The sequence below is a fragment of the Melanotaenia boesemani genome, chromosome 9, assembly GCF_017639745.1.
Source record: "Melanotaenia boesemani isolate fMelBoe1 chromosome 9, fMelBoe1.pri, whole genome shotgun sequence".
NCBI classification, from domain to species: domain Eukaryota; kingdom Metazoa; phylum Chordata; class Actinopteri; order Atheriniformes; family Melanotaeniidae; genus Melanotaenia; species Melanotaenia boesemani.
Genome location: NC_055690.1, coordinates 15,633,887 through 15,659,634, shown reverse-complemented (window position 1 = coordinate 15,659,634; position 25,748 = coordinate 15,633,887). Strand labels below are relative to the sequence as shown.

General features: G+C 39.1%; 2 protein-coding genes across 2 annotated transcripts; one reads left to right on the top strand and one right to left on the bottom strand.

The window, feature by feature from the left end:
• Positions 1-342: 342 nt before the first annotated feature.
• On the bottom strand, positions 343-14,776 carry wdr81 (WD repeat domain 81). Its single transcript, XM_041994634.1, has 12 exons — positions 14,422-14,776; positions 13,222-13,729; positions 9,033-12,586; positions 8,844-8,951; positions 8,511-8,710; positions 8,160-8,341; positions 7,698-7,863; positions 6,455-6,620; positions 5,535-6,344; positions 5,277-5,422; positions 4,930-5,112; positions 343-1,953 (listed from the first exon to the last, which is right to left on the bottom strand). The coding sequence occupies exons 2-12, from the start codon at positions 13,581-13,583 to the stop codon at positions 1,627-1,629; spliced, it is 6,204 nt and encodes a 2,067-aa protein (XP_041850568.1). The 5' UTR covers positions 13,584-13,729; positions 14,422-14,776; the 3' UTR covers positions 343-1,626.
• A 3,749-nt stretch (positions 14,777-18,525) lies between these two features.
• slc13a5b (solute carrier family 13 member 5b) lies at positions 18,526-25,335 on the top strand. Its single transcript, XM_041994866.1, has 12 exons — positions 18,526-18,741; positions 19,468-19,596; positions 19,693-19,829; positions 20,064-20,284; positions 20,420-20,600; positions 20,700-20,822; positions 20,957-21,169; positions 21,258-21,364; positions 21,454-21,575; positions 21,679-21,840; positions 22,920-23,057; positions 24,268-25,335. Exons 1-12 carry the CDS (start codon positions 18,601-18,603, stop codon positions 24,391-24,393), a joined length of 1,800 nt encoding a protein of 599 aa, XP_041850800.1. The 5' UTR covers positions 18,526-18,600; the 3' UTR covers positions 24,394-25,335.
• The last annotated feature ends 413 nt before the right edge of the window (positions 25,336-25,748 follow it).

Genomic DNA, 25,748 nt, shown 5'->3' with positions numbered 1-25,748 from the left:
TTATGACTACAGACTGAGATATTTGATGTCAGAAAAGCACACTCCCAAATCCCCCCCCCCCCCCCCCCCCCCCCCCCCCCCCCCAAAAAAAAAAAAAAAATTGACATATCACCCTAACAAGGTGGTAACACCCAAATACTTTTTGACTGATAATACTTACAAATTCCTTGAGAAAGAAAAGTTTCTCACAATTTCATCACCAAGCAAAACTTAGAACACATGACATCTGCAAACACAAAGGGGACTTTGTCCAATCTGAGCCCAGGTGATTCAGCCATGATTGGAAAGCAAGACTAGAAGTTAGTGAGTCCAGATGAATCACATAAAACAACTAGAACACAACATGGAGGCAACTTTTATTCAACAAGTTAATAAATAAATGTTTTCACTGACTTTTCTTAAAATGTTGATCAACTGAGGCTCTTACCCTCGCTTCAGGTTTACAAAAAGCACAAAACTTTAAAAGGTGTAGCACTCATTATCGGAGCATTATGAATTTTCAGCAAGAAATTAGAAAATTGGTCAAATTGTCATTTAACATTTAGTCATTTAATGAGCAGATCATTGATAGTTTGATGCTATAGCACTTTAAAAACTGTTCAATATTCATTTGCATTACACAAAAAGAAGCAACTTTTACAAATATTTATTGATTAATATTGTTGGTAGACATTTTCTCAGCATGTGTGTATGCAGTTACATATAAAGGTTAAAATACAAAAGCTGTTCATCTTGGCATTGACTGTTTCTACATTAGCTTTTTGGAGTCTGAAATTAAGAAGTGGTGAGTTCAACAACTGGCACGTCCAGTCAAAGCAGCATCCGCTGTGATCATGTTGCTACAGGGCTAAAGCAAGAATATATGGTTTATAAAATCCCAAAGCAACTTCAAGTAATTTATTAGAGGATTAAGAACATTCAGTAATTAAAATGTGAGTGAGAATTTAAATGGTACAATTTCAGGCCATACTTGTGCAGTAGATTAAAGGCCGTGCATCTGTGACTAATTTGTTTGGGATGACAACTGAGGCGTTTCCTCCAAGAGTAGGCACACTGACACTGTCACTACAACAGCAAGTGTACGTTTATTGTTCATGATGTATACATAAACTACTGTGAAATAAGTCTCATGTAGCATTGAGTAACAGTAACAGAAATTATTTGATCTACAAATACTGCATAGATTAATTAGTGCATTTAGATTGGCATGTAATTATTAAGGAAAATTGAAGGTGAGGTCAATGTATTTTTGTTTTTTTATACATCTATTTGGAAAAGTGTAAACACTACATAAAACCTTCCTGAGCATGTCTTCCAATTTAATAACTGACCTTGTCTGAACAATGAATGACCTAGTCAAGTGATAGTTTCCTATTATAAACTATACATCTATAGGCTTAGGAATTTATTTTCAGTGTACATGAAAAATTATACAATGCCTCAACGTGTGCTGCCTCATTAAAAAAAAAAAAATGAGAGAAGAATTTAAATGAACTGACAACCTGTTCTACCACTACATTTGTCCGTAAGCACATAGAGGACAGAGAGAGCTCAGACACTGATGTCTTCATGGGTAAGACACAAGGTCAGTTGAAAGAGTGTTTAGTGCGGCTGGGAGCTATTGATTCAAGCTAATAACCTAATGGCGCCGTTCTCAGAGCCCAGCAGCAGAAGCCTTTTAGTGGGTAGGACTGCGAGGCTGGTCAGAGTGCCGCGGAAATTCTCTGAGCTCAGTTTTGTGCTGCTAACAGGGCTCAGGGAAATATCAGCCATAGAGTACACCCCTATTTTGTTAGCCACTGTTCCCGTTACAATCTGCGAACCGTAAAGGTCAAAGGCATGGATGTGATCAGACTGTGACTTGTACTGGCGAAGAGGCTTGTTTTCAAGATCTTTCCACACAGTCAGCGTGTAGTCAGTGGAGGAGCTGATCACCAGGTTTCCCTCTGCAGCCTGAAAAACAGAAAAAGAAACAAAGTCACTACATGCAGTAAACTAAGAAAACAATGACCATGTTAAAGTTTTTCAACATCATTTCTAGACTGTAAAATACTTTTTTTTTAAACTAAAATTAGATTATGAAATAACGATAACTGAAATGAAGATAGTAGAAGTTATTACTTAATAATAGGATGAATAGGAATACATTGAACCACCTTTTCTTCCATCCTGACAGAAAAGGTGGAGGTGGTGGAGTTTTATCTAAAAGAATGGACAGAGCAGACTCTAATTGAGGAAACTTAGGTCCTTTAAAGTCTGCAGCATATTGTTGCATGTCAAATCTGTGGTGGAGAGTACAATCTGCTTTGCAGTCACCTGTTGGGCCAGCAGCAAGACAGTCAGTAACGTAAAGAACTGAACAAACTGGCTTTCTGCTGGGGATGACTCTCAAGCTGTGGGAGCTGATTTTGTACAAAAGTAAGTTGCACAAATTGTTCAAGATAATGAACCCTGCACACATTTTACATCACATGGTGATTAAACAACAGAGAGTAGAGTCAGAGCCTTCTTTAGCTCTGCAGTAATAAGAGTCATAACAGGCAGTCACACCTGCCCACCCAGCAGCCTAACTAATGACTTTACATGGACTAGTTTACCTCTGACCGTTTGCTCATGTTTTTTTTTGTTTGTTTTGTTTTTATTGATTTATTTAAATTAACAATTTGTTACTGTACAGCAAATATGTAATTCCATGAAATGATATTCAATAAAATTAAAATGGTTTAGTGGTTACTTCTAAAAGTGAAAAAAGAAGTACTGTATTCTGGTATAACTCAGCCAACAGCTCTAGTGTAATGTTGTAAATAGTCATTTTGTAGTTCTTAATTTCTCTGTTAAAAATGAAAACACAAGTAACACCACCGTGCCTGTGAGAATCAAAGTGGTCTTTCTAATGAGTAACCGGTGTTCATATTTGCCTGAACTTGTGCCTTTAAAACTAGAGACACAATCCTTGACCTAATTTGGGGTTAAATAAAGTTTGCGCTCTGTTGACAGCAGATTTGCTGGGTACAACTTTCACCATCTCTACATCCCCACACTGAGGAAATCAAAATAAAAAACACTTGGTTTATTTTCTTCTCAAATATTTATCACACGACTAGAAAAAAATTATTTTGAATTACAGGCTAAATGCACAAACAGCTCTAATTCTCTCTTTTCGATAACAGCAAACTGGCTGCATTTAATAAACTAACTTAACATTGAGATGACTGGCAAATATCTGGCTGATGAGCAGAATGTGGGATACGATCCTCTAAAGTTTCCACTGTTGACCTGAATGATTTTCTACACACCATATTTGGCTAGTTCTTGTTTTACAAATTCACAAAACAGGACAGTAAATATTCTCATTTTACTCTCCCATCTCGCAAAACAAAAGATAATTTGCATGTTTGAACAAGTAAATGAACAACACATAAGCAGAGAATAGTATTTTCTAACAGTAGCTACATGTATGCTTGTGGTATCTGATGATAAACCAATCAATTTTTAAAATTTGTTTTGTTGCAGAAATAATACAGTAAAGAGAAACTAGGCCTGGTGCTTTCCAATAAGATAAAATGAAAGAATACAAAGTCTGACCTACACATTAAGTGAAACGCCAGTTTATGTCATATACTTGCTGATGTCCCCTCGGTCCACAAACAACCTGACTGTTAATGAGCTCCGTATGTCACCTCTGTATTGTGAAACACTGACTACTCATACTTGGTGTAACAAGGGTTCAAGTTATAATAGTTTATTTTCTACATGAAAAACACACTTTTAACAGCCACTAGTTTTCTTTTGAGGTACATGAATATAAAAAAAGACTGTAAAAACTTATTGTGTTTATCTGTTTGGAATGTTTTAATGCCACATGTGAAAACCTTAAATGATAATCACCAAAATGATGTAGGAAAAGGGGCCATTTTATAACTCCCCATTGTAGTGCTGCTATAGCTGCTCAAAAAGAAAGATGTTTACTGTCAAACATTTTATCCAATTCTTTATTGGCTTAATTTTTCCCCATAAAAAAAAATGTTATTTACATATGCATTTAATAAACCAGATTATTATGATCTGTATATTTCAAGCTGGAGACTCTTTTAAATACATACATATATATATATATATACATATACATATATATATATATATATATATATATATATATACATATACATATATATATATATATATATATATATATATATATATATATATATATATATATATATATATATATATATATATATATATATATATACACACTTAACAAGTGAGTGATTAGGATGTATGCACCCTACCTGTGCGAATCAAACTACAAATAAGTTGGGATTAGATATATAGATATAGATATATAGAGAGATATTCTGATACTGATATTAGATTTAATGTGAATTTTTCTGCTGTATCCCAGTCATGTTACTGACCTGTTTTAATCCTTCTCAGAGTGATCCAATATTTTTATTGAGATAGCAAAATCTTCCTTTATGAATAAAATACTGGTTTATGAGATTTGCAAACTTTTTTTGGTTTTTATTAACATTTTACACAGCGTCATATATTTTTTGCTGCCACGGTTACATTTCAAGTGTGAATTATTGGGACACAACAGGTGATATAGTGCCAACACTCACTGGTTCGAGCCCTGGCTTTATGCTGCATATCCTACCTTCTCTCTCTCTCCCCTGTACTGGCTTTTCTCTGCCATCTTCAACTTCAATATAGTTTTAAATATAATAAGAATAATAATGTAATAGCTATGTAATGAACAAGTGAAAGTAAAGTACTTTTTATTATATCTAATCTATTAAATTGAACGTCAACTTCATGAAGTGTCCTTCACAGGGCAATAATTACAAAAAAAACAACAACATATTAATCTATCTCAACTGATTAGTGACAGAAAGTTCTTGCTTAAGAAAACTATGCAGACTCTACCTTCATCTGAAGGATATCTCCTTCATGAGCTGGCCAGCCCTTCAGCACAAGTCCTGTCCGTGCATCTAGCAGAACAATGAATCCAGATGAGAAACCTGCAGCTACTGTGCGTCCTGAGGGGCTCACTGCCAGGTAACGGATAAGCCCAGCGCTCACATTGTTGTATGCCAGACGAAATTCATGCTGGGGACACAGGGGAAGACTTGTCACTTTCAAGTCTGAAATAACTCAGCCTTTAAGAAGTGTAGAAAGTGCTACCCTTTTTTTATGACAGTAATGATTTATAGATGGTGGGTGGTAAATGGTTTACGTCTCAAGAGAATGAGCTTGCAAAGTGAAACTGCTACCTGCAATCCAGGTTTGCGAGGATCAATGAAGCGGAGAACAGAATCTGCACTGCCAAACACAACGCTGCAGTGTGGAGCTGGCATGGTGGTGACGGCTGTAATGGGATTCTTTCCATCCACTGCTTCATACAAGCGGATGTGCTTGCCTAAGGAAAATATAAAAATATAATTACATGCCCAAGTACGCAAGCAAAACTGAAATCTCCAGATATGCAAGTACAATTATGATATAAATGTTCTGCCCTCGATCTGCTATACCTGTATACTGGTCCCACAGGTGTACTGTACCGTCACAGCTCACTACCTCCTGTGACGTCTCAAGTTGTCCCACATAGAAGACGGACTTTCGATGTTCACTATACGTCAGCCTGGGCTCCACCTCCTGTGTCCCATCCCCATGGTTATAGAGGGGCCAAAGCTTCACAGTCTTGTCTTTACTACCAGAAAGGAAATAATCCTCTCCTGCCAGCGGTGACAAACATTTTGTGGTGCCTGAATGACCCAAGAAACTCTGCAGTCTGATCTGGTGAAAGTGGAAATGTGAATCTTGTTGATTGAGACCAATCTCATACTGCCAGTAGGCAAGCCAGTTGCCTTGAAGTGACCGGCTACTTCGAGGGAGTTCTTGCTTTAGGGCACTGTCCTCTGGAGAGGGGCCAGTCACCCAGGAGAAAGAGCTTGCACCTGTGGATGGAGTGGTGAAGGTTGAGGCAGTGGTGATAATTGGAGTGGCATGGCTAGAGCGTCCCCAAGAGCTTGTCAAACCATGGTTAGAGTTGCCAGCATAGTCAGTGTCACGGGTAACTTGAATACGGTTTCCAACCAGGTGGCTTCCGAATGTGCCTGACTCAAGAAGGGAGTCTCCTTGTGGAGTGGAGCTACCTGAAGGAGCAGGAAATGGGCTACAAGCCACATGTCTGCCAAAACCAGCAGATGTTGGGGGCTCCATCCTGGATGCTGAGGTGAGGTTAGCCTTCGTGCTCCCCTGACTCACACTCTGATGGTAAGACTGAGCCAACTGCCAAACCAGTTCGTGATTGGGAACCACTTTCCGAATGGCTGTGTCACCTGTGAACATCCCAATAACAATGATCTTACTTTCAGCTAGAGTATACAATTATATACCGATTCCTGCTGGAGTAACTATTTTGCTTTACAAATAATAATGAATTTACAACCTATGAGACAGTAGAAAGGGATGTAGGAGGCATGGGCCATCTCAGGGTTAAATACAGTCTGCAACTCTTCCAAGACCCCGATCTCATACGTTACATTCGACTCTTCAGGTGTTCTGACGTCCACAACTGTTACATCTCCCACAGCTCTGAGAGGGGCATGATCCAGCTATATTTTAAAGCAAGACAGATAATATTTGTGTATTTATTTCTGAATTTATTCATTTCAAAATAAAAAATGCAACTGCTCAACTATTCTTCAACATAATGGACTTTCTTTTACCTTCTCTTTGTTAGACAGTTGCTACTCCACATTTTTATCCTACTATCATTTTTATCCATATATTCTTTGTTTCTACACATCACAGGTGCTTAAATTTGGTTCCAAACATACATCCTGATTGATTTAATCACAAGTGGACATCTTTAAATATGTGTGTTCAAACCTGGTTTTTATAATGCATGCCACCGCACAATTTTTGGGTCCCATTAATCCAGTGCATGTGCAAAATGTTTTTTTCTCTCTCTATCTCTACAGCAGGAGTGTCCAGCTCTGGTCCCTCAAGGGCCACAATCCTGCAGGTTTTTGATGTGCCCCTGCTCCAAAAACCACCTGACTCAAATTGATGAGTCATTGTGCAAAACTTAATAGGCTGTTGGATCTATTTTAATTTAGTCAGGTGTGTTGAAGCAGGAAACATTGGAAAATCTGCAGGACAGCAGCCCTCTAGGACCGACTTTGGGCACCCCTGCTCTACAGTATATTGACTAGGATTACTGTTGCATTACTTCAAATTTGCTAGTGGATGTGTCTAAATTGAGGCTTCTCTTTTTTCAAGAAGAATTCTTTCTAGAAACCAGGAGAAATATTCTAGTGGCATCTTCACTGCTTTTGGAATCACATACATGTGATGAGTCTGGTGGACAGATTCTGTTAAGACTGCAAAGCAAAAGTAGAAAAAAGTGTTCAGAACCTCCTCAAATCTAGCCTGACAAATCAGATCTGAATGTGTCCTCACAACGGTATATAGCATGGTCCACTTGTGATTGGATCAGCCTTTTTTAATTTAATCTTGTACTAACATTTTTTTTTTTTTTTTTTGCTGACTGTGGGGCTTTAAAACAGCTGTCTGATAACATAAGAGCTACATCCTGGTTAGGCATTTCAGTGTTGGGGTTAAGATCAGGATAAGAGTTAGAACGGTTAGAAAGATGTGGTCTGGAGTGTGTCAGTATGCCTACATACCTGGGGCTGCAAAGAATGCAGCAGGGAAAAAACAGCAAAGAACCGACGCAGAGTATCAGCCATATGCTGCTGCACCATCTCCCTCCCGATGCGCAGACAGATGAGAGCCATTAGGCTGAGCGTCTTAAGACAGACAGCAGTGCGTGTTTGCACACCACTGGGGAATCTACATGTAATAACAGATTGGATAAATTCAAACAGAAGATGACTGACACACTTAAAATGCAGATTTTATTCATTATACTCTATTTTAAACACACAAAACTAAAAAGGAATCATACTAATGAGTGTAAGAGTTCGTTTGTCTCCATTAAAATTATAATAAAAAAAGAAATAATCTACAACATTTGTGTTCACTTTTCTGTTTAAAAGCTGTAATTGCATTTCTAAACCCTCAAGGATGGTCATGCATGGTGCCTCCACGTATTTCTTTGTACCTCCATGTAGGTTTGTGTTACTTACCCCATTCGGGGGGTAGTAAGCAGATCTAAAAGTGGCAGAAGAACGTCTTGATTGATCTTCATTAGCATGTCCATTAGAGTAGCATCAGAGAGAAAGACAATAATCTTCTGTGTAAGTGCAACTGCTCCAAGTAGACTTGCTTCCTTACGTGTGTTAAGACGCTGCGAAGATGGTGGAGACACCTAGAAAACATGTACAAGCATAAAATTACAAGCCTATTAAGGAAATATTTAATACCAAAAAATAACTTAAAACATAATTTTGTTCAAATGTTAGTTTCTCTTTGAAAAAATATAAATGTGAAGCTTTCATGTGTGTATGTTTTCTGCAGCCCTATTTTTCCTGTCTTACCAGATATCCTATATAAGGCAGGTACTGGTAGGTGAGTACAGGCTCTCCATAAAGTTGAGCTATGTAGATGAGACAATCCAAAACTGGTCCTGCTGTGTGATCACCAACCACAGGCCTCTTCTCATAGACACTACCCATTCCTACACTCTCCAGGCGGCTCTCCTCAGATGGAAGGGCCACAAACTGGTGCTTTTCAAGTCCTTTTAAGATAAAATGTTAAGAAAAACAAAAGTAGTAACACATCACACCGAAAACAAAACGTAAAGAAAATTGGTTGTTTTAGTTGATAATGAAATTGGACAATTGAGGTTTTCATATTGAGAATTTACATACCAATGTAGCAGTTTGTGAGCAATCGCAGCAAATTTCTGGCTACGTATCGAGATGTCACTGTTGGTCCAAGCTTTGCGGAAAGCCAGCGAACTGTTTTGCAGACTGTATCTGTTTAAGAAAACATGCTATAATATTAGAAATCACTAACTAAACTCAAATACCTCATACAAGCTTCCACTATTAACTCACCTAAAAGAATCTTTTGTTCTTTCTCTTCAGACTCCTCTAATGGATCATGGTCATCCTCTTCCTCCTGTCCTCCTACGGTCTCTTCCAGTGTCATCCCATTCACAAATTCATCCTCTAAAGTTCCAACTGTGGCTGCTGATGTTTCTGTGCGTCCTGAAACAGTGAGCTCAAAGTTGAGGACACCTGGGTCATCTGTGCCCTCTTTATTCTCATTAGTCACTTCTTCTTCCTCCAACTCTCCTCCCTCTTCTCCCTCACTGGCATGTTTCAGGTCCTGGCTGCTGTCAGCTGATTTCAGACTGACTCGATCCCGCATTGAGTCATCACCCAGAGAGAGTTCACTTGTGCTGCTTTTGTCACTTAGTTTCCCAACACTTAAAGACTCCTGGTCTTGATCCTTGGCTGCAGAGTTCTGGTTCTGCTGCTTCCCAGCAGTCATCCCTGTTCCACTGTTGACATAAAAACCATTCTGAAAGTCCTCTGCCTCTGAGAGAAACACTTGATCACTGAGACTAATGCCAGAGGAGTAGTCAACTAGCCCTGTGTCCCCAACCACCCCAACCCCTCCACTGGCCCCACTGCTGCCCCCCATATTGCCTCCAGCAGACCCAGATGATGGTCTCACTTCGCCATACCGAAAGTCCTCTTCCTCCTCCTCTCCCAGATTACACATGCCAGGCCTCAGCCCTTTACCAGCTTCTCCACCAGTGTCTGAGATACCACTTTCAAAGCCAGTAATGACCTGCAGGACATGGGGCAGCAGACTGGAAAGAAAGGCCTGCAGGCCAAGCCTCATAATCAGTTGGAGAATGAAACAATCAGTGTAGAGATAGAAACGTCCTCTGAGGCAGTGAGGATTTTCATAAACACTGATCAGTGGCTTTAGTAAGTACTTGTTTGCATTTCTGGGACCCAGTACTCGAGAGATGGGCTCAAAAAGGTACCAAGCTGCATAGACAGCAGTGGACTCTTCAAGCATGAGAGCTAGGATGAAGGGCAAGAGAATCTCCAGACCCTCTGCAGTGATGTCACTCCGCAGCAGTGCTTCGAGTTGCTGCCACAGATGAAAGACAACATCCCTTCCTTGAAGGCTCCATACAGTACCCATCTTGGCATGGTATGAAAAGATAAAATGATGGAGCGCTGCAAAATAGGAAGGGAAAGGAAAGGGCGTAATAATGGAGTTCAATAACTGGTGAGGGTTTGGAGGAGGAAGACCGCTGCGAATGGGGTCATATTTGAAAAGGAGTGGATCTGGGCAATCTGGTTCCTCTCTGTATGCAACACCTGAATGTTTCTCTATTAGCAACAATGTCTCAAGAGCATGGTGCAAAGAAAGTGGAACATCACGGAGATTGGCAGAGCACAGCTTCATGACAGCTTGGAAACGCTGCCTGAGAGAGGCGTCTGGTTTCACTCCTCTCAGTTTAGCGGAGTAAAATATCTCAGCGATGACAACACCCAGGGCTTGCATGTCTCTTTGGTAAAGCTGTGTAAGAGAGGTTCGAGAATCAATCGCCAGGCCCTCCCTCACTGAGCCACTACATGCTGCAGGATGCCATACTTCAGCATGAAGACTTTTTGCCAAAAAGTTATTCAACTTCTCCAGCTCTTCTAAAGGTTGCAACGGGTTGAAGCCTTCAGGGAGAATGATTTTAATTTCTTCTGCACTTGTACCAGTTGCATTTTCCCCATGTCTTTTGTTCATTGGCCCCCCTCTTTGTAACACTGCACTTCGTAAACCAGGACCAATGCCACCTGTGAAATCACCAGGGAATGAACTTGGAGACTGAGACACGACAACTGCAGAGTTCTCTCCAACGATCTTTCCGCTCCCTGAACTTATTGCAGGCAATGGGACAGAGCAAGATACAGAATTGGATGAGCCGGTGGATGCTAATGAGTCTAGAGCCTCTGTACCCTGTTCAAGCTCTTCATCTCTATCTACCATAGTCCAGCCACTGGACTCACACCCTGTGGACTCTGGCACCAGCCCATCCACAGTGTCAGCTACAGTGTCCATTTGAGGGATGTGTAGAGAAGGCACATTTAGAGCAGCAAGGCTAAGAAAAGGAGGTTCTGCTGGGGCATACTGGGAAGGAGATAAGCGGGGTGGATGGGGCTGGTCAAAGAGCTGAACTACACCATAGGTAGTCAGACTGGTGTGGTTGTCCACTAGGTGCAGGCACACATTCTTGGCCTTAATAGCTTCTTTACCTGAAAGCTTGTAGCCAAATGTGAGGTCTATCCAGTGATGCAAATGCTGGGATACTTCTCTGCTCTCCAGAAGGCGGCGATGGACCTCAATGAATTCTTCACAGGATTTGCACCAAGAAGGCACATCCAGGTCTGGCATGTCTGGGTGGATTGAGCGGAAAATGGAAGGATCTGTGTAGAACTCTGGGATGCACTCATCTGGGGTCCAGCTCTGCATGCGCTCCATACTGGCTGGGTATTCATTGGGCTCCCACTGGGATCTAACATGACTGCACAACACTGACTTGGGTGTCTGTCGGGCTTTGTAGACATAGTAAGTAATGTCTGACAGAACATCAGATATGTGATGAGGTACATGAAGGTGCTCAGATTGTCCAGCACCTCCACCACCTACACAGCCACTGAGGTCTCCACCTACACCAACGCCACCCACCCCATTTCCCACTGCAGCTGCCAAAGCCTCTTTGGTCATCTCATATGTAAAATCCAGCTGCTTGTCTCCCTTATTAAGCCTGAACTTTGACCTCCTGAGGTCCCGGAATTTTCCAAATGGCACAGTGAAATCCACAACCCAAGGCAGCACCGGGTGATAATTAGGGTCCCCTTCTCGCCGTCCAGCTAATCTGTTCAACTTCATCAAGTAATGGAAGTTACTGACTCGTCCATGGACCCAGTCCAGAACCAGTGTCTTCAACTCATCAAAGCAGTCTTTGCAAAGTCTCTTGTTCTCGTGGCTCACAGATGCCATTTCTCTTGGCGGAACACATTGTGGCTCTTGTTTGACAGTAACGTCACTGTCTGCTCCCCCTTTTGTGCACAGGTCCTCATAATGGCCAATGTTGAGTTTGAGACGGCTGCAGAGTTGCTCATCAACTGCTATGTCCTGAAGAGACAACTCCCCACAAGACAGACCTGCTGCATGGCATGCCTGCAGAGCTTTTAGTACCTGGTAGATGATGAACAAAACTTTGGCATGGCTGTTAGCAAGCTTGGCAGGGCTGAAGGAGACAATATTGTGAAGTGAATACTGAGTATAAGGCTGAATCACATACAACATTTCTGCTGTCTCCATCAGGCATTCTGCGGGCAAGATGTTAGGACACAGATTGTCTAACTGGGACTTCGAAAAACAAGATGAACCAGATGGCAAGTAACTGTCTTTCTCCTTCTCTCTGGCTGGAGAGAGAGATGGCGATATTTTGTCAGGTGAGATAAACGTAGAATGGAAAAGCTTTTCTAGAGCATGACGTACAGCATCTACAGCTGTAATGTGCATCTGCTCACTGGCTCCTGTATATGTCTGCACAAGTTTGTAATGAGCTTCCCGCCACAGATTCCTGAAAGAGAAAAAGAGAAAAGCCTATTTTAAACAATCTCACACACATCTTTTTTCAAGGGATGCTTTGATTGTTCACAATTTACTTTATACTTGTGTATAATTCTGATACAAGTACACTTTAGACTGATCCTAAAAACACAGTTAATCTATATTAATCTGTTTCTCAAAGTAAAAATTCAAAATTATTCAATTTACAGAATTTACAATAAATTAGAGAACACTGCATTATCAAAATCCAGGCAGAAATACAAATCTATATAGTTAATTTAGATAAAAAATAACACATGCTAACAAGTCATGGTTCATTTGAGCTGATGCTGCAGAGAACTACTATCAATTTTCTGACAGTTTCTTTCTTTCTTTTCTTTTAAACAAGTAACCATTTCATTAAAATACCATACAAAGTTCAACATGTGACCACAGTGCCAAATCCCAAACACAGGGGAACAAAACTGGAAATTGTTGGGTATTTTCACTAAACAATTCTTTAGAGTAAGGGCTTTTAATTAGTTAATTGTCATATTAATGTTAGATTATCTATGAAGAGAGATTTTCACTTTGGATTAGCTCTAGTTTTGACTTTGGTGACAGGTATAGCTTTGTTTAACAATCAAGTTTAAGTCTGCACAGTACCTGACATTGTGCTGTGACACACACTGCATGGTTTTGACATAGGAATCCTGTGAGAGTGGTTCCATTTGCTGATGGCATGGATCTCTTGCTAGTCTGTAGCTCAGCCTGCTTTTCCTCAGGCCCTGAATGCAGACTCGTGTCCAGCCAGGTGGCAACTTTGCCTGGGAAGACTGGAGGTATGTGCAAATTTCTGCCGCACTGATGCTTTCAAAGCGAGCACAGCGCATCACCCTCTTTTCTCTAAGCGCCAACACCCAGCGCACAGGAACGAGAGCTATGACCTCTCGTGGACGGGGCCCTGGGCCTTGCTGCCGTTGGTCAACCCCCAAGTCTCTCTCAACTGCATGCATCAGCCAATCCATGGTGAATCTTCAAATGCTTGTTCAGTGTTGCACAGTTTTCAGCTACTTTCACCTTTCTGTCTCCTAGTGGGAATAATGTTCAGACATCCATGAAGAAAGACATCACAGTCATCAAGGGAAGAGTCCCTCTTCCCCCTTACTTGGGCCTGTAAGAAAATAATTAAATAGAAGTTAGGGCCATGAGATCAATAACAATTTAAACATTAATAATATAGAGCTAATCTGCATTGAGCAATTGAATGTTGCTGACAAAGAGTGTAATTCTGTAATCTGTAAGAACTGATGTGATGCTTGTTAAAGGACATGTCTAAGTTTGGGAAGTTTGAGCTTGTCTCACATGACATTAATGTGTTTTACCCAAGCAGAATCCTATATAATTAGCCTCAAAGTTTCACTTCATGTAAACTGTAATTTTACATTCTCAAACTACAAGTCGCTGTTTAAGGCCAACTGTATATCTCAGCAGGTCTTAAATTAACTTAGTCGTTGCACTCTTTGACATTTAATAAACGCTTATTTTAATAAAATCTTTATGTATATTTGTAAATGTAATATAATTGTATCTAAATAGTGATCTCTTAAATATTACAATAACAGAGGCAAATGTTGGCTGAAGGGGTTAATATTTGGAAGGAAGGAAGACCTTAAGGGAAGTAAAACTAGCTAAGGAGCTAGCTTAACGAAGATGCTAATGGTACAATATCAAACTTAAGCAAACGGAAATATTTTTTTAAGTGAGTCACTAACATTAAGATCTCACCTCGTTAAGGGTAACTCCACTGTAATTACAGAACAATAGCTACCAGGAAACTATGAGTGTTGTTTATGCATAACTCACCTCTCACCACTTGTAGCAGTTGACAGCTAGTTAAGCTAACGGTGAATCTCCGTCGTCTTACGCATGATGAGTTTGTATTATATTATGAAAGACATACTGCGGAGTTAAACGCATTTCGCCCCATTTCTGTTGTTTACAGATGCGTGCCAGCAGATAAGCGACAGTATGTCACCCAATTGTGTTTTGCTCTGAGCTTGCTGGAGCCATCTTTTAGAAGCTATGCCTCACGTGACACAGCACCAGCCCCATCTCATGTGATAGCTGATGCTGCCCTGCGGCTTCAGCTGTACCGGCTAGACAGGATCCCTTTCTCAGTAAAAATACTAATAACGAAGTAGGAACGGTTAACTTTACAGTGAATGTTGAGACGAAAACGCTGCAAAGAGAGAAACATCAAAATGTGATTTCCATTGATTACACAGTAAATGTAGGTTATTGAGTAGTGAAGAGGGCCAAGTCCTGGCCATTCCAAAGGCATGAAGTCTGTATGACAAAAATATTCTTCTCCTCAAAATAATAAATAAATAAAAATTAAAAAATTAAAAAAAAAAAAAAGAAACTAAAGAAAGATCGCGATGTGGCATGGTAAAGCAGGTTGATCTGTATAAATCATGTCATGTAAAAGAAATTCAAAGTGAGTTAAGTATAAAACAAACAGCAGGATGCAGATGAAACATTTAAAAAGTACCTAAAAACTAACTTAAAAGGAATAACAGAAATTCAACAAATAAGAAAATCAGATAAAATCTAAGAAATATAGGCTGCAGTACAAAGAATTAACCCTTGTTTTGATAAAAGGTAGTGGCAAATAGAAAAGTTCTTAATCTTAATTTCAAACTGCTGAGAGTTTCAAAAGACCTGCAGTTTTCTGGGAGTTTATTCCACATGTGAGGAGCATAAAAACAGAACACTTTTTCTCCATGTTTAGTTCTGACTCTGGGAAGGAAGAAGACTTGACCCTCGTGACCTGAGGGATCTGGCTGGTTCATGACGAACCAGAAAATCCTAAATGTATTTAGGCCCTAAACCATTCAGTGCTTTGTAAACCTAAGAGCAGGATTTTGAAGTAAATTCTTCAACAAATAGGAAACCAGTCTAAAGATCTGAGGACTGGAGTTGTATGATCCACTTTCTTGGTCTTAGTGGACTAATTGCAGCTAACTTTTTAGTAAAAACCTGTATGGACAGAGTTACAGAATCATAGTCTACTAAAGACAAATGCATGGATACGTTTTTCCAAATCCTGCTGAGACATCAGTCCTTTAATCCTTGGTATGTTATTTCACTGATAATAAGCTGTCTTAATGTAACTGCTGAAATTCAGGTCTGAGTCTATGACTGTTCCCAGATTTCTGGTTTTGTTTTAGACTTGTAATGGAATCAAACATTGATAAGCTTCTTCTCAATTGAAAGTTCACTTTGGAAATAGGTTCAATTTGGAATTGGGTATGAGTTATATTTTCCACTAGGTGGCACTACTGGCAAACCTTGTGCAGTTTTTGCAGATGTTCGTTGCAAATTACATGATATATTTGATTTTTCATATTGTTTCAGTGGTTCCAAATTCAGTGCAGTCTCTTGCCACATCCCCCCCAAAAAACTAAAAAACTGCATCACACTGTCACACATCACAATCACACTATCTCTTATTGATGGATCTTGATTTGTTATGGTTTTGTCATATGTTTGGAATGCAAATATGATGATTGTGTTTAGATGTGAAAGACTGAGTCATGTAAAGAAATCACAATGCCCTCCGAAAAAAAAACTGTTAATGAATAAAGGTATATCGTTCATGCATAAAGGGCAGTGAACCTTGCATTGATTTCTGCCCTGTCAGCATCATTTTCCTTGTAAGTGCATTTCAAACTGTATTAACATACATAGATATCTGTATATGTGCGCATGGTTGCGTCATGTTGAGACCATGTTCAAATCTAATGATAAAAATAAGAAAAAACTTAGACAACAAATGACAGAATCAAAACAATTATTGCCAAATTTCAGACATCTGACTGTACAGATAATAAAAAGTGCTGCTCATTTGGCTTTGAAATTGGTATAATTCAGTCTGTATGCATGACCACATTGGTTTGGAATCTCATAATTAGAGGGACACAAATTAAAAGCTTCCCTCATCCAAGCAAACCACCGGTGAAACATAATTGCTGTCAGCACTTTCACAGAAAAGCTACAGCCAAGGAATGCCATGTTACTTGACTCAGCATATCATGTTCCTCTTTTTGTTCTGCTCCTAGTACATTGCAAATATGCTCTGTCAAGTCTAAGGCTAATTTTCCTTTGTATAAGCATGTTGATCTTTAAAACCAGCCAAATTAGATAACTAGTGGATTATAAATAACCTGAACATACTTTCTTTCAATACATCCACTCACTCTAATCATAATTACAACCCATGAAATTTAGAAATAAGACCAAATTATGTAATTTCACATAATCACAATAATTAATTTATTATTATTATTATTTTAGTATTATTATTACTTTTTTATATATATACATATATATACTTTTTTGCCTATATGTTAATTACATGGAGTGAGTTTAGCAGTTCTTCCATCTTGGGTACTGTCTGATATAATTTAGTTTAAAGTTATTTGATTGCCATTTATTACAAGTTATGATTTATGTGGTTTCCTGTGTGATTTGACATTCATGCATTATTCCTTCTGTGAGCAAGGTCTTAACTTATGTCTCTTGGTTTGTAAGCTTTCCTTACAACTTTTTTTGGTCCTCACTCTCATTCTCATGAATGTATTTTTAAAGTTTCAAAGTTATATCCCCATAAAAAAATTAGTAGTGAGTTACTTCTTCTTTGTAGTGAGTTAATTATTATGGCCACTGTTTGTCCTACGGTTTTTCATCTCATCCTGGTGACTTTAGTGAATTGCTCTATGTGAAACAGCAGAAAATAAGCTTTCCTCATGGAGAAGGCCAGAATACCAAGAGAAAACCAAAAACATACAAACTTCACACAGAAAGGCCCCAGACTATATTCAAACTGGGAACCATCTCACTGTGAGGTGATGGTGCTACCCACTACATTCTGTGCAGTCCCATGGTTGCAGTTTGAAGACATAAATCAATTTATAACAGGATTTTAGACATGTCATGAACTTCCTGTGATCTAATGACATCAGAATTTTACTGGCTATTACTCCATCCTTTATTTATCATTCTCTCTGTTCTAACTCTAATTAAGATTATTCACTTCACCACAATGATTCAAATGGCCACGCCTGCTAAGTAATACAGTGATATTTTACAATATGTATTTTTATGTCGGGAGAAATCATGTATGTATCTTAATTTAGATAAAAGCTGCTGTTTGTATCACACACCTCCTGTGATGGCGGTGAAAGAAATATTCACATTTCTTAATATGAGAAAAATAACATGTAGTCTAGATTGTTCTTATTTTACAAACAGCAAGTCCTTCTTTGGAAATGTGACCTCAAAAGCCTCCAAACCTAGTGGATGTTAATTGTTTTAATCATTTTTAGGCAAGCATGAATTTCAAAGCAGAGTGTTGTAGTTTGTTGTAGGTGGAAGTCATTTTGAACTATTTTGCATGCAGTTTCAGCAAATAATTCTTTTCAGTATTTTGCTGAAATGTTTACATTGTTTACAGGTTGATATGTTCCCATTTTGCAGTAATTAGTAAGAGATTTGACAAGCGCTTCAAGTGATCATCAGAACAGTTGTCAGTATCCTTTGATGAAATACTAACACTATCCTTTTAGCTACTGTTATCTCATTTGTTTTGGCAACCAAAGTTTTAGTAAAACGTGTAATAAAAGCAGTGACTGACAAAAAAGGAGAAAAGACCTTAATAGCTGTAACTTTTCAAGTTCCAAACTTTTGAGTTTGCAGCAGTTAACGGTTTTCAGGATGTGATGATAAAAATGGATTGATACAGAACAGAAGAAAATATGAGGAGGAGGAAATAAAGAGAGGGAATAATTAACTGGGAAAACCTTTTCCACTGTCAGTTCTTCTGCGTTTGAAATGTAGGCCTACTGTGCACCCATCTCACTCTCATTCTCTCACTCCTCATTATGATTCGACTCCCCCTCTCTGCTTTATTCGCTGCGGGACTCTCCTCCTACTACTCCATGGCCTCCTCCTCCTCTTTTCTGCGATTCAAAATCGCGTTCCATGGTGTTGAAGCTCCTTTCATTTCATTCGGTTTTCTTCAGGATGGGATTTCTCAGACATCTGCGCTCTGTCAAAAACGGGCTCATCCTTTTCTTGACTCCATGTCTTCTTCTTCCACTGCCTCTAGTCATCGGGACATCGGTACGTCGCAAATTAATCTGAGTGAGATGAGCGGATTAAACTTTGCCGCAAAGTTGAAAAAAAAAGAAGAAATGAACAGCTGTCAGACTATTTTAAAGCGTGCTCCTCAGAATTTTTAATCACGTTACTCACTTTTTTCATTGCGTGTGTTCTCTAAAATTAACTTAAGCAAAAATTATTCTGCTCATAGAAATTTTTACCTAAAACATGCGCAAAAACTAATGAGGGTCTGTTTTGCGCCCGTTTTCTTTTGCACCTGTTCGCACCTGCTGAGAGCTGTCCAGCGTTCCTGGGGAACGCTGCGCTCTTTAGTCCTGTTATTTTAACTCCCTGCTTTGAACGTGTCATGTCCAGCGTGGGAACACAGAGTAAGATGGCTTTGTCCACATTGTTACCTCTACATGGGCTGTAAGCATGTTATGATAGACATAGACTGCAATGTAATACAGATAAAACCTCAAATTAGGGGCACATATGAGCAGAAGCATCCATTTAAAACAAGAGCCCCCCCACATTTTTTTTTTTTTTGTTTTGCTGGTGTAAAAACGTTGTGGACGAATGTACAAGCAGATGACTAGGAACAATAAAAGTAACACATTTTAAAATCCAATCAGTAGTTATATGATCCATTCTAATCTCAGTTGTTTGTAGATTTTCTTATATAAAGAAGTTTTATTGCAGGATTTTTCAACTAAAGTAAAATGGTCTGCTTTTCTTTCTATATAGGAGGCAGAATGTGCCTATGTGATAATCCTGATGGCGGTGTACTGGTGCACAGAGGTGCTACCACTGGCTGTGACTTCACTTCTCCCAGCTCTCCTTTTTCCTTTGTTTGGCATAATGGAATCCAAAGATGTAAGTGAATCTCTACAGAGTTTGAGCATTGTTTCGGCGAGAAAGAATTTCTTTCACCACATTTTTTTTTTACTTTGCATTGCCCTGCTGTCTTAGGTGTGTATGCAGTACATGAAGGATACAAACCTGTTGTTTGTTGGAGGACTCATGGTCGCTGTGGCTGTGGAACACTGGAATCTGCACAAGCGCATTGCTTTGAGGGTGCTGCTTTTGGTTGGTGTGCGTCCAGCACTGTGAGCGGCTCAGTTACACACGTCCCCCATCATTATCTTTAAGACCAATGTCTTCTAAGCATATCAGCTGTGAAATAAAAAGTTCCACTATCCTGTAGATAGGGACGCTATGTTCAAGGTTTTTTTATTGCATCATAAAAGTATGTTTGTCTGTTTTTGACACTGTTATAAAACACTTGCGGCTTGTTCTTGCAACCCCAGGCCAATAACACTTTGTTTTAATGTTCCTGACAGTTTGATGCTGGGCTTCATGGGTGTTACTGCGTTTTTGTCCATGTGGATCAGTAACACGGCTACCACAGCCATGATGGTGCCCATTGTTCAAGCAGTGCTGGGGCAGCTCAACAGCAATGAGGCAGAAGTACCTCAGATCCTCAGCTCAGATGAGCAGGAGCTGACATCAGACACTGACAACAAATCTCAAACACAGACAGAGAAAAAGAATGAGGGAACTGGTGAGCCCATTTCAACTTCAAGTAAAAGGTTCCAAACCAGAAATAAATGCTTTAAAAATGGTTGAACATCATGATGTTTCTACTTTCACTACTGCAGTGCTGATTGGGTTTTCATTCCTTGTTCTTTGCTTAAAGGCCCGGTGGTGGTGACTCTCTTGGATGCCTCAATAGAGATTGCCAAGCATAAGGAGGCAGCAGAAAGACGGAGGATGTGTAAAGGGATGACCCTGTGTGTTTGTTATGCAGCCAGCATTGGAGGCACTGCCACACTGACAGGAACCGGTCCCAATCTGGTGCTAAAGGGTCAGATGAACCAGTGAGTGTTTCCTTTTCAATTACAAGAACTATTATTGTTATTATTATTTTTTTCTTTAATGACTCATTCCTGTTTCTGTTGTTTTTAAAATTTCTTTAGGCTGTTTCCTGAAAACGGGGATGTGATTAACTTTGCCTCCTGGTTCGGCTTTGCCTTCCCAAACATGATCATCATGCTCACGCTGGCCTGGCTTTGGCTGCAGTTTGTTTTCATGGGATTAAAGTGAGTTTAATGATGGCTAAAGCCTAATTCTAGTGGCAGAAACTTGAATCAACATCAAGAAAAATTTTACCACATTAACAGTTCAGTTGAGCACAAATGTGACAAAGATTCTCACTCCCGTGTGATCCCTCTAGCTTTAAGAAAACGTGGGGCTGCAGGGCTGTAAAGACAGAGAAGGAGATTGCTGCCTACAATGTAATCCTTGAGCAGCACCGCTTGTTGGGGCCCATGTCTTTTGGAGAGATAAGTGTCCTGGGTCTCTTCACTTTGCTGGTGCTCATGTGGTTCACAAGGGATCCAGGTTTTGTCCAGGGATGGGCGACAAATATCTTCAACTCCACAGCAGAGTTTGTACTCACATTTTTCTGTGTTTATTTCTGCACAAACTACATGAATCAACTTTACACACATTTCATTTCTCTTCTCACCACTCAGGTATGTGACAGATGCCACAGTGGCCATCTTTGTGGCCATTCTTCTCTTTGTTCTGCCCTCTGAACCTCCACGTTTCTGTTCATGGAGGTCAAGGAGTTTTGACACATGTGAGCCCTCACTCAGAAGGAGCATGTTACATTTTGAGTGGAGATTACATCGTCTAGATTTAACTCTAATATATTAATTGGATCTGTAGCACCTCATCGGCCTACTGGCTCAACGCCACCTCTTCTCACCTGGAAAGTTGCTCAAAAGAAGTTACCATGGGGCATTGTGATTCTTCTTGGGGGAGGTTTTGCTCTAGCTAAGGGAAGTGAAGTAAGTGGCAAAGAAATGTTATGTTATGTTATGTTATGTTATGTTATGTTATGTTATGTTATGTTATGTTATGTTATGTTATGTTATGTTATGTTATGTTCAGGAATCTGGACTCTCAAAGTGGATGGGCGATCAGATGACCCCCCTGCAAACTATCCCTCCATGGGCAATTGCTATCATCTTATGCCTGCTGATTGCAACCTTCACAGAGTGCACCAGTAATGTGGCAACTGCAACTCTCTTTTTACCTGTCTTAGCCTCAATGGTAAGGACCTTTACACACAAGGTTCCATGTGTGTCATGACAGGATCTCAGAATCTCAGACTGTAGGAGACAATCCTGCATGGTGGTGGTAGTTCATTTAGGTGAAGTACTCCCTGGGGAAATATCATCTTAACTGATTCCCCAAATTGGAGTCCAGCATTGAGAATAATCCCAGTGAGAGCTGGCCTGTTTTCCCAAGCTTGGCTACCCATCTAGTTGGTCATTCAGAGTGAATATGTTTAGTCCCCTACTATGGGCCCCTCCTCCCATTAATAAACTGCCAAATACACCAATTCAGCCCTCTGTGCCACTGCCCACCCTGCTGCTACTGAAGAATGACATTACTTGTGCCATTAGCTAAGCACTAGACAGAATGCTAAAGATAGGTTAAGGGAGACAAGCATGGGTATTCATATTGATATTTGTTAAAGGGAAGGCCAAGTAGATGCACAAGAGTGAGGAAACTTGTATGATAATAAAGAAACAAGGTAAAGAGTGGAGAAAGTTATCATCAGATCAGATATTTGAAATTTAAAGTGTGGACATGACAGTTTTAGGCAGTAATCTCTTGTGTCTTTATGTCATCCTGTCATGTGAGTCTTGATTTTAACAAACACCCTCTCATAAAATAAAGCACTGTCATCATTGGGACCTGAGGCCTACAGTTTACAATACTCCAGCTTTATAGTTTAACTTTTTTCACTCTTTGTTTATTTTAGAACCAGAAATTACTGTGCACTAACTTAAGCTCCTTTGGAGCAAGATGTGTAATTCAGATGCAAATTCCACACAGTAATGTTCACTGAATGGTAGCAGTCTGCCATTATCGCTACACATGTAGTGCTTTTCTGTTTGAGATATCATGACTCAGCAACAGGCTAGCAGACATTACTTTATCTAAATACACCCACCTAATGAGAGTTTTTACTCTACACAGAATTGCACACATTTTACTCTGAGTTATGAGTCAGTGATTACAGTTGCAGAAAAACAGCCAGATGGAGGAGTTAAGGGTGTTGTGATCAGGATTATGTTCATCCCTGGTTTAGACTGTTGAAACTTCCTGTGTGATTATTGCAGTCTCAGTCCATTGGAATCAATCCACTGTACGTCATGGTGCCTTGTACTCTAAGTGCCTCATTTGCCTTCATGCTGCCTGTTGCCACTCCACCAAATGCCATAGTCTTCTCTTATGGATACATCAAAGTTGCTGACATGGTGAGTATGGCAGTGGTTTGTTGGTTATTCTGTAAATCGCATGTGAAGTATATCACTGCTGTGTGACTTTATCCACTGCTGTTGTACAATTAGGATTGCAGATGTTGTCTTCATTGTCACTTGTAGCTGTAATAAAAAAAAATAGACAATAATATATCCTTCTAATTAGATGAAAAATTAAAGGTATTATAAGGTTCATCATGTAGCATATAGTAAAATCTAGTGGCGAAAATACAAATTGCAGCTAGCTGAACAAACACTATAATCCAATTTAAGCATGAAAAAGAAATTGCACTGGCTGCTAAAAACACAAAAAGAGAAAAAAATGAAAAGGTGTTCTATATCTGGTAAGTTGTGTATAACACAAAGTCACAAAGTGACAGTCAACCTAGCTCATTAATGGGTTTGTTGTGTGCCTTCCTAATTGGTGGAAAATGCCTTACATTTGTAATGTTTTGGGTTCTTCCAAATCACTTTAAACCCCTTTACTGCCCTTTTCTGTTAGCGTCTGTTGTTTTTTTAAGTTAAAGATTATGGGTTGATGAAAGCTGTTGTTGCGTTCTTAATTTACTCATCAAGATTGCAGTTGCAAAGCAAGATGCCAACAACCTGTGAGTTAAGTTCATTTTAACTTAAGCTAGTGTTTTTGCTTCATTCATCAGGATGTCCTAGCTTTCTTCACAATAAAGATGACATAAACTTGGCTTCTACAAAGAGTCTAGGGCATGATCAGTGAAACAGTCAGTCGTGTTTGTTTACAGCAAACACAAGTAGCAATGATGCTATAAATAAAATACCAAAATGATTACTTTCAAGAGCACAATCAATGCAGGATTTCTCATTAAGGTCTTCATTGCAGTTACCCATAAAACATGGTTTCTTCAATGCTTTCATCTCCTCAAAAATGCAGCAGAAGCTAATCTGAAACACCAAATAGTTTGCGATGTTGGGGCAATGGAAAATGGTCAGACAATGCCTTGCACCTTCGCTGTACAACATTAAATTTTTGTGACCACTACTATTTTTTTTTACAATATTTATACTTACTAAATTATGTCATATTTGCAAATCTCATGACCACAGAATCAAAAAGCAAACTCAGAGAAAAAAATTGACAACTGATAATACAGAATTGAACAAAACAATGTTTAAATGTATGGAGATCCTGGTTTATGCCTTCAGGGAAATAAACAACTGTCTCCTTCACCAGGCCAAGACGGGGATAGTCATGAACATCATCGGCATCCTGTGCATTACACTGGCCATTAACAGCTGGGGCAGGCCCTTGTTTCACCTGAACACTTTCCCTGCATGGGCCAACACCACAGGGGTGTGAGTCTGGTTCTGCACTTGGAGATGACCCATACACACAAGTGTCAGACCAAGATTGCTGGTCAGAGTGACAGCACGGGACTAAACGTTGAACTTCATGTGTCTTGCTGTCTGGTGGCTTTAACTGAAACTTGAGACTTGCTACAAAGAAAGGGGTAATGAATTTGACTGAAAGGAAAGAGTGGGTAAACAACTTTTTATGTATCATAAAGAAGTTGCACCATGAAAAAGACTTCTTACACCCAAAAAGGTACAACAGAAGCCATATACAGTCTGTATTTATATTGTTTAATACAATTATATTATTATTATTATAAAAAAAAGCATTATTATTAAAAGCAAGTCTTTTTTTAATCATAGTTAATGTGTACACACACACACACACACACACACATATATATATATATATATATATATATATATATATATATATAATTTTGCTTATTTGTAGCATATGTTTAGAGCAGTAAACCTTGTTTTTGTAATATAGAGATAACTGAAAATTTGTGGTACTTGTAATTAAGGATGTATATTATATGCCTGTTCTGTTTTTTTTAACTGCTTGGTGGGAGGTTGCAACATTTCTTTGAGAGCTGCATTTACTGGTTGTATTATGTCATTTTTCTTTTCTTTTCTTTTTTTTTTTTTATCAAGATTTAACACTAAAAGCAGCCTCCAATATAATACACAGTAGGTTTAGGTCTACTAAAATACATTAGAATACCACTGTGACAATGACATTCCCGCTGCCTAATGAGCACCTTTACTATTGTCCAGTTATGCTGCCTAAGTGTGCTAAAAACACATTTTTACATTTCCAGTTTACACATTCTTTGCTGGTACTGTGTCTTACTATAAACATGAATTCTACATGAACTCCAATCAAGTTGTATTTTATAATCTTTGTATATGTGGTGTATATGTTCTTTTGCATAATGTGAAATGAAAAAATAAAAATAAAAGCAAAAACATAATTTTAATAGTTTCCATAATTCTTTCATATTGAACATGTTCAGTGGTTGTATACAAATATACTATATATACTATACTGTATACAAATAAATTCCCCAGGACACAACACAGTTAGTTGCCCTGATTGTGCACATTCTGAAGTTAATCATTCATTAAAATAAAACATTAATTTCCAAGTTCTATGGAACAAAAAGTATTGGTGGAAATATAAATAGTCTGATTATACTGTCAAAGGTTGACAACTTCCTCCAGTAGCCTTGCACAAGGCTTTAAAGAGTGAGGAGCATTAAATAAATGAGTTTTAATAAAAACTTATTCTCTGCTGTAAATACAACTTCTTCATCGCCAACTGTCTCCCAAAACAAAATATTCTCACTTTCATCATAT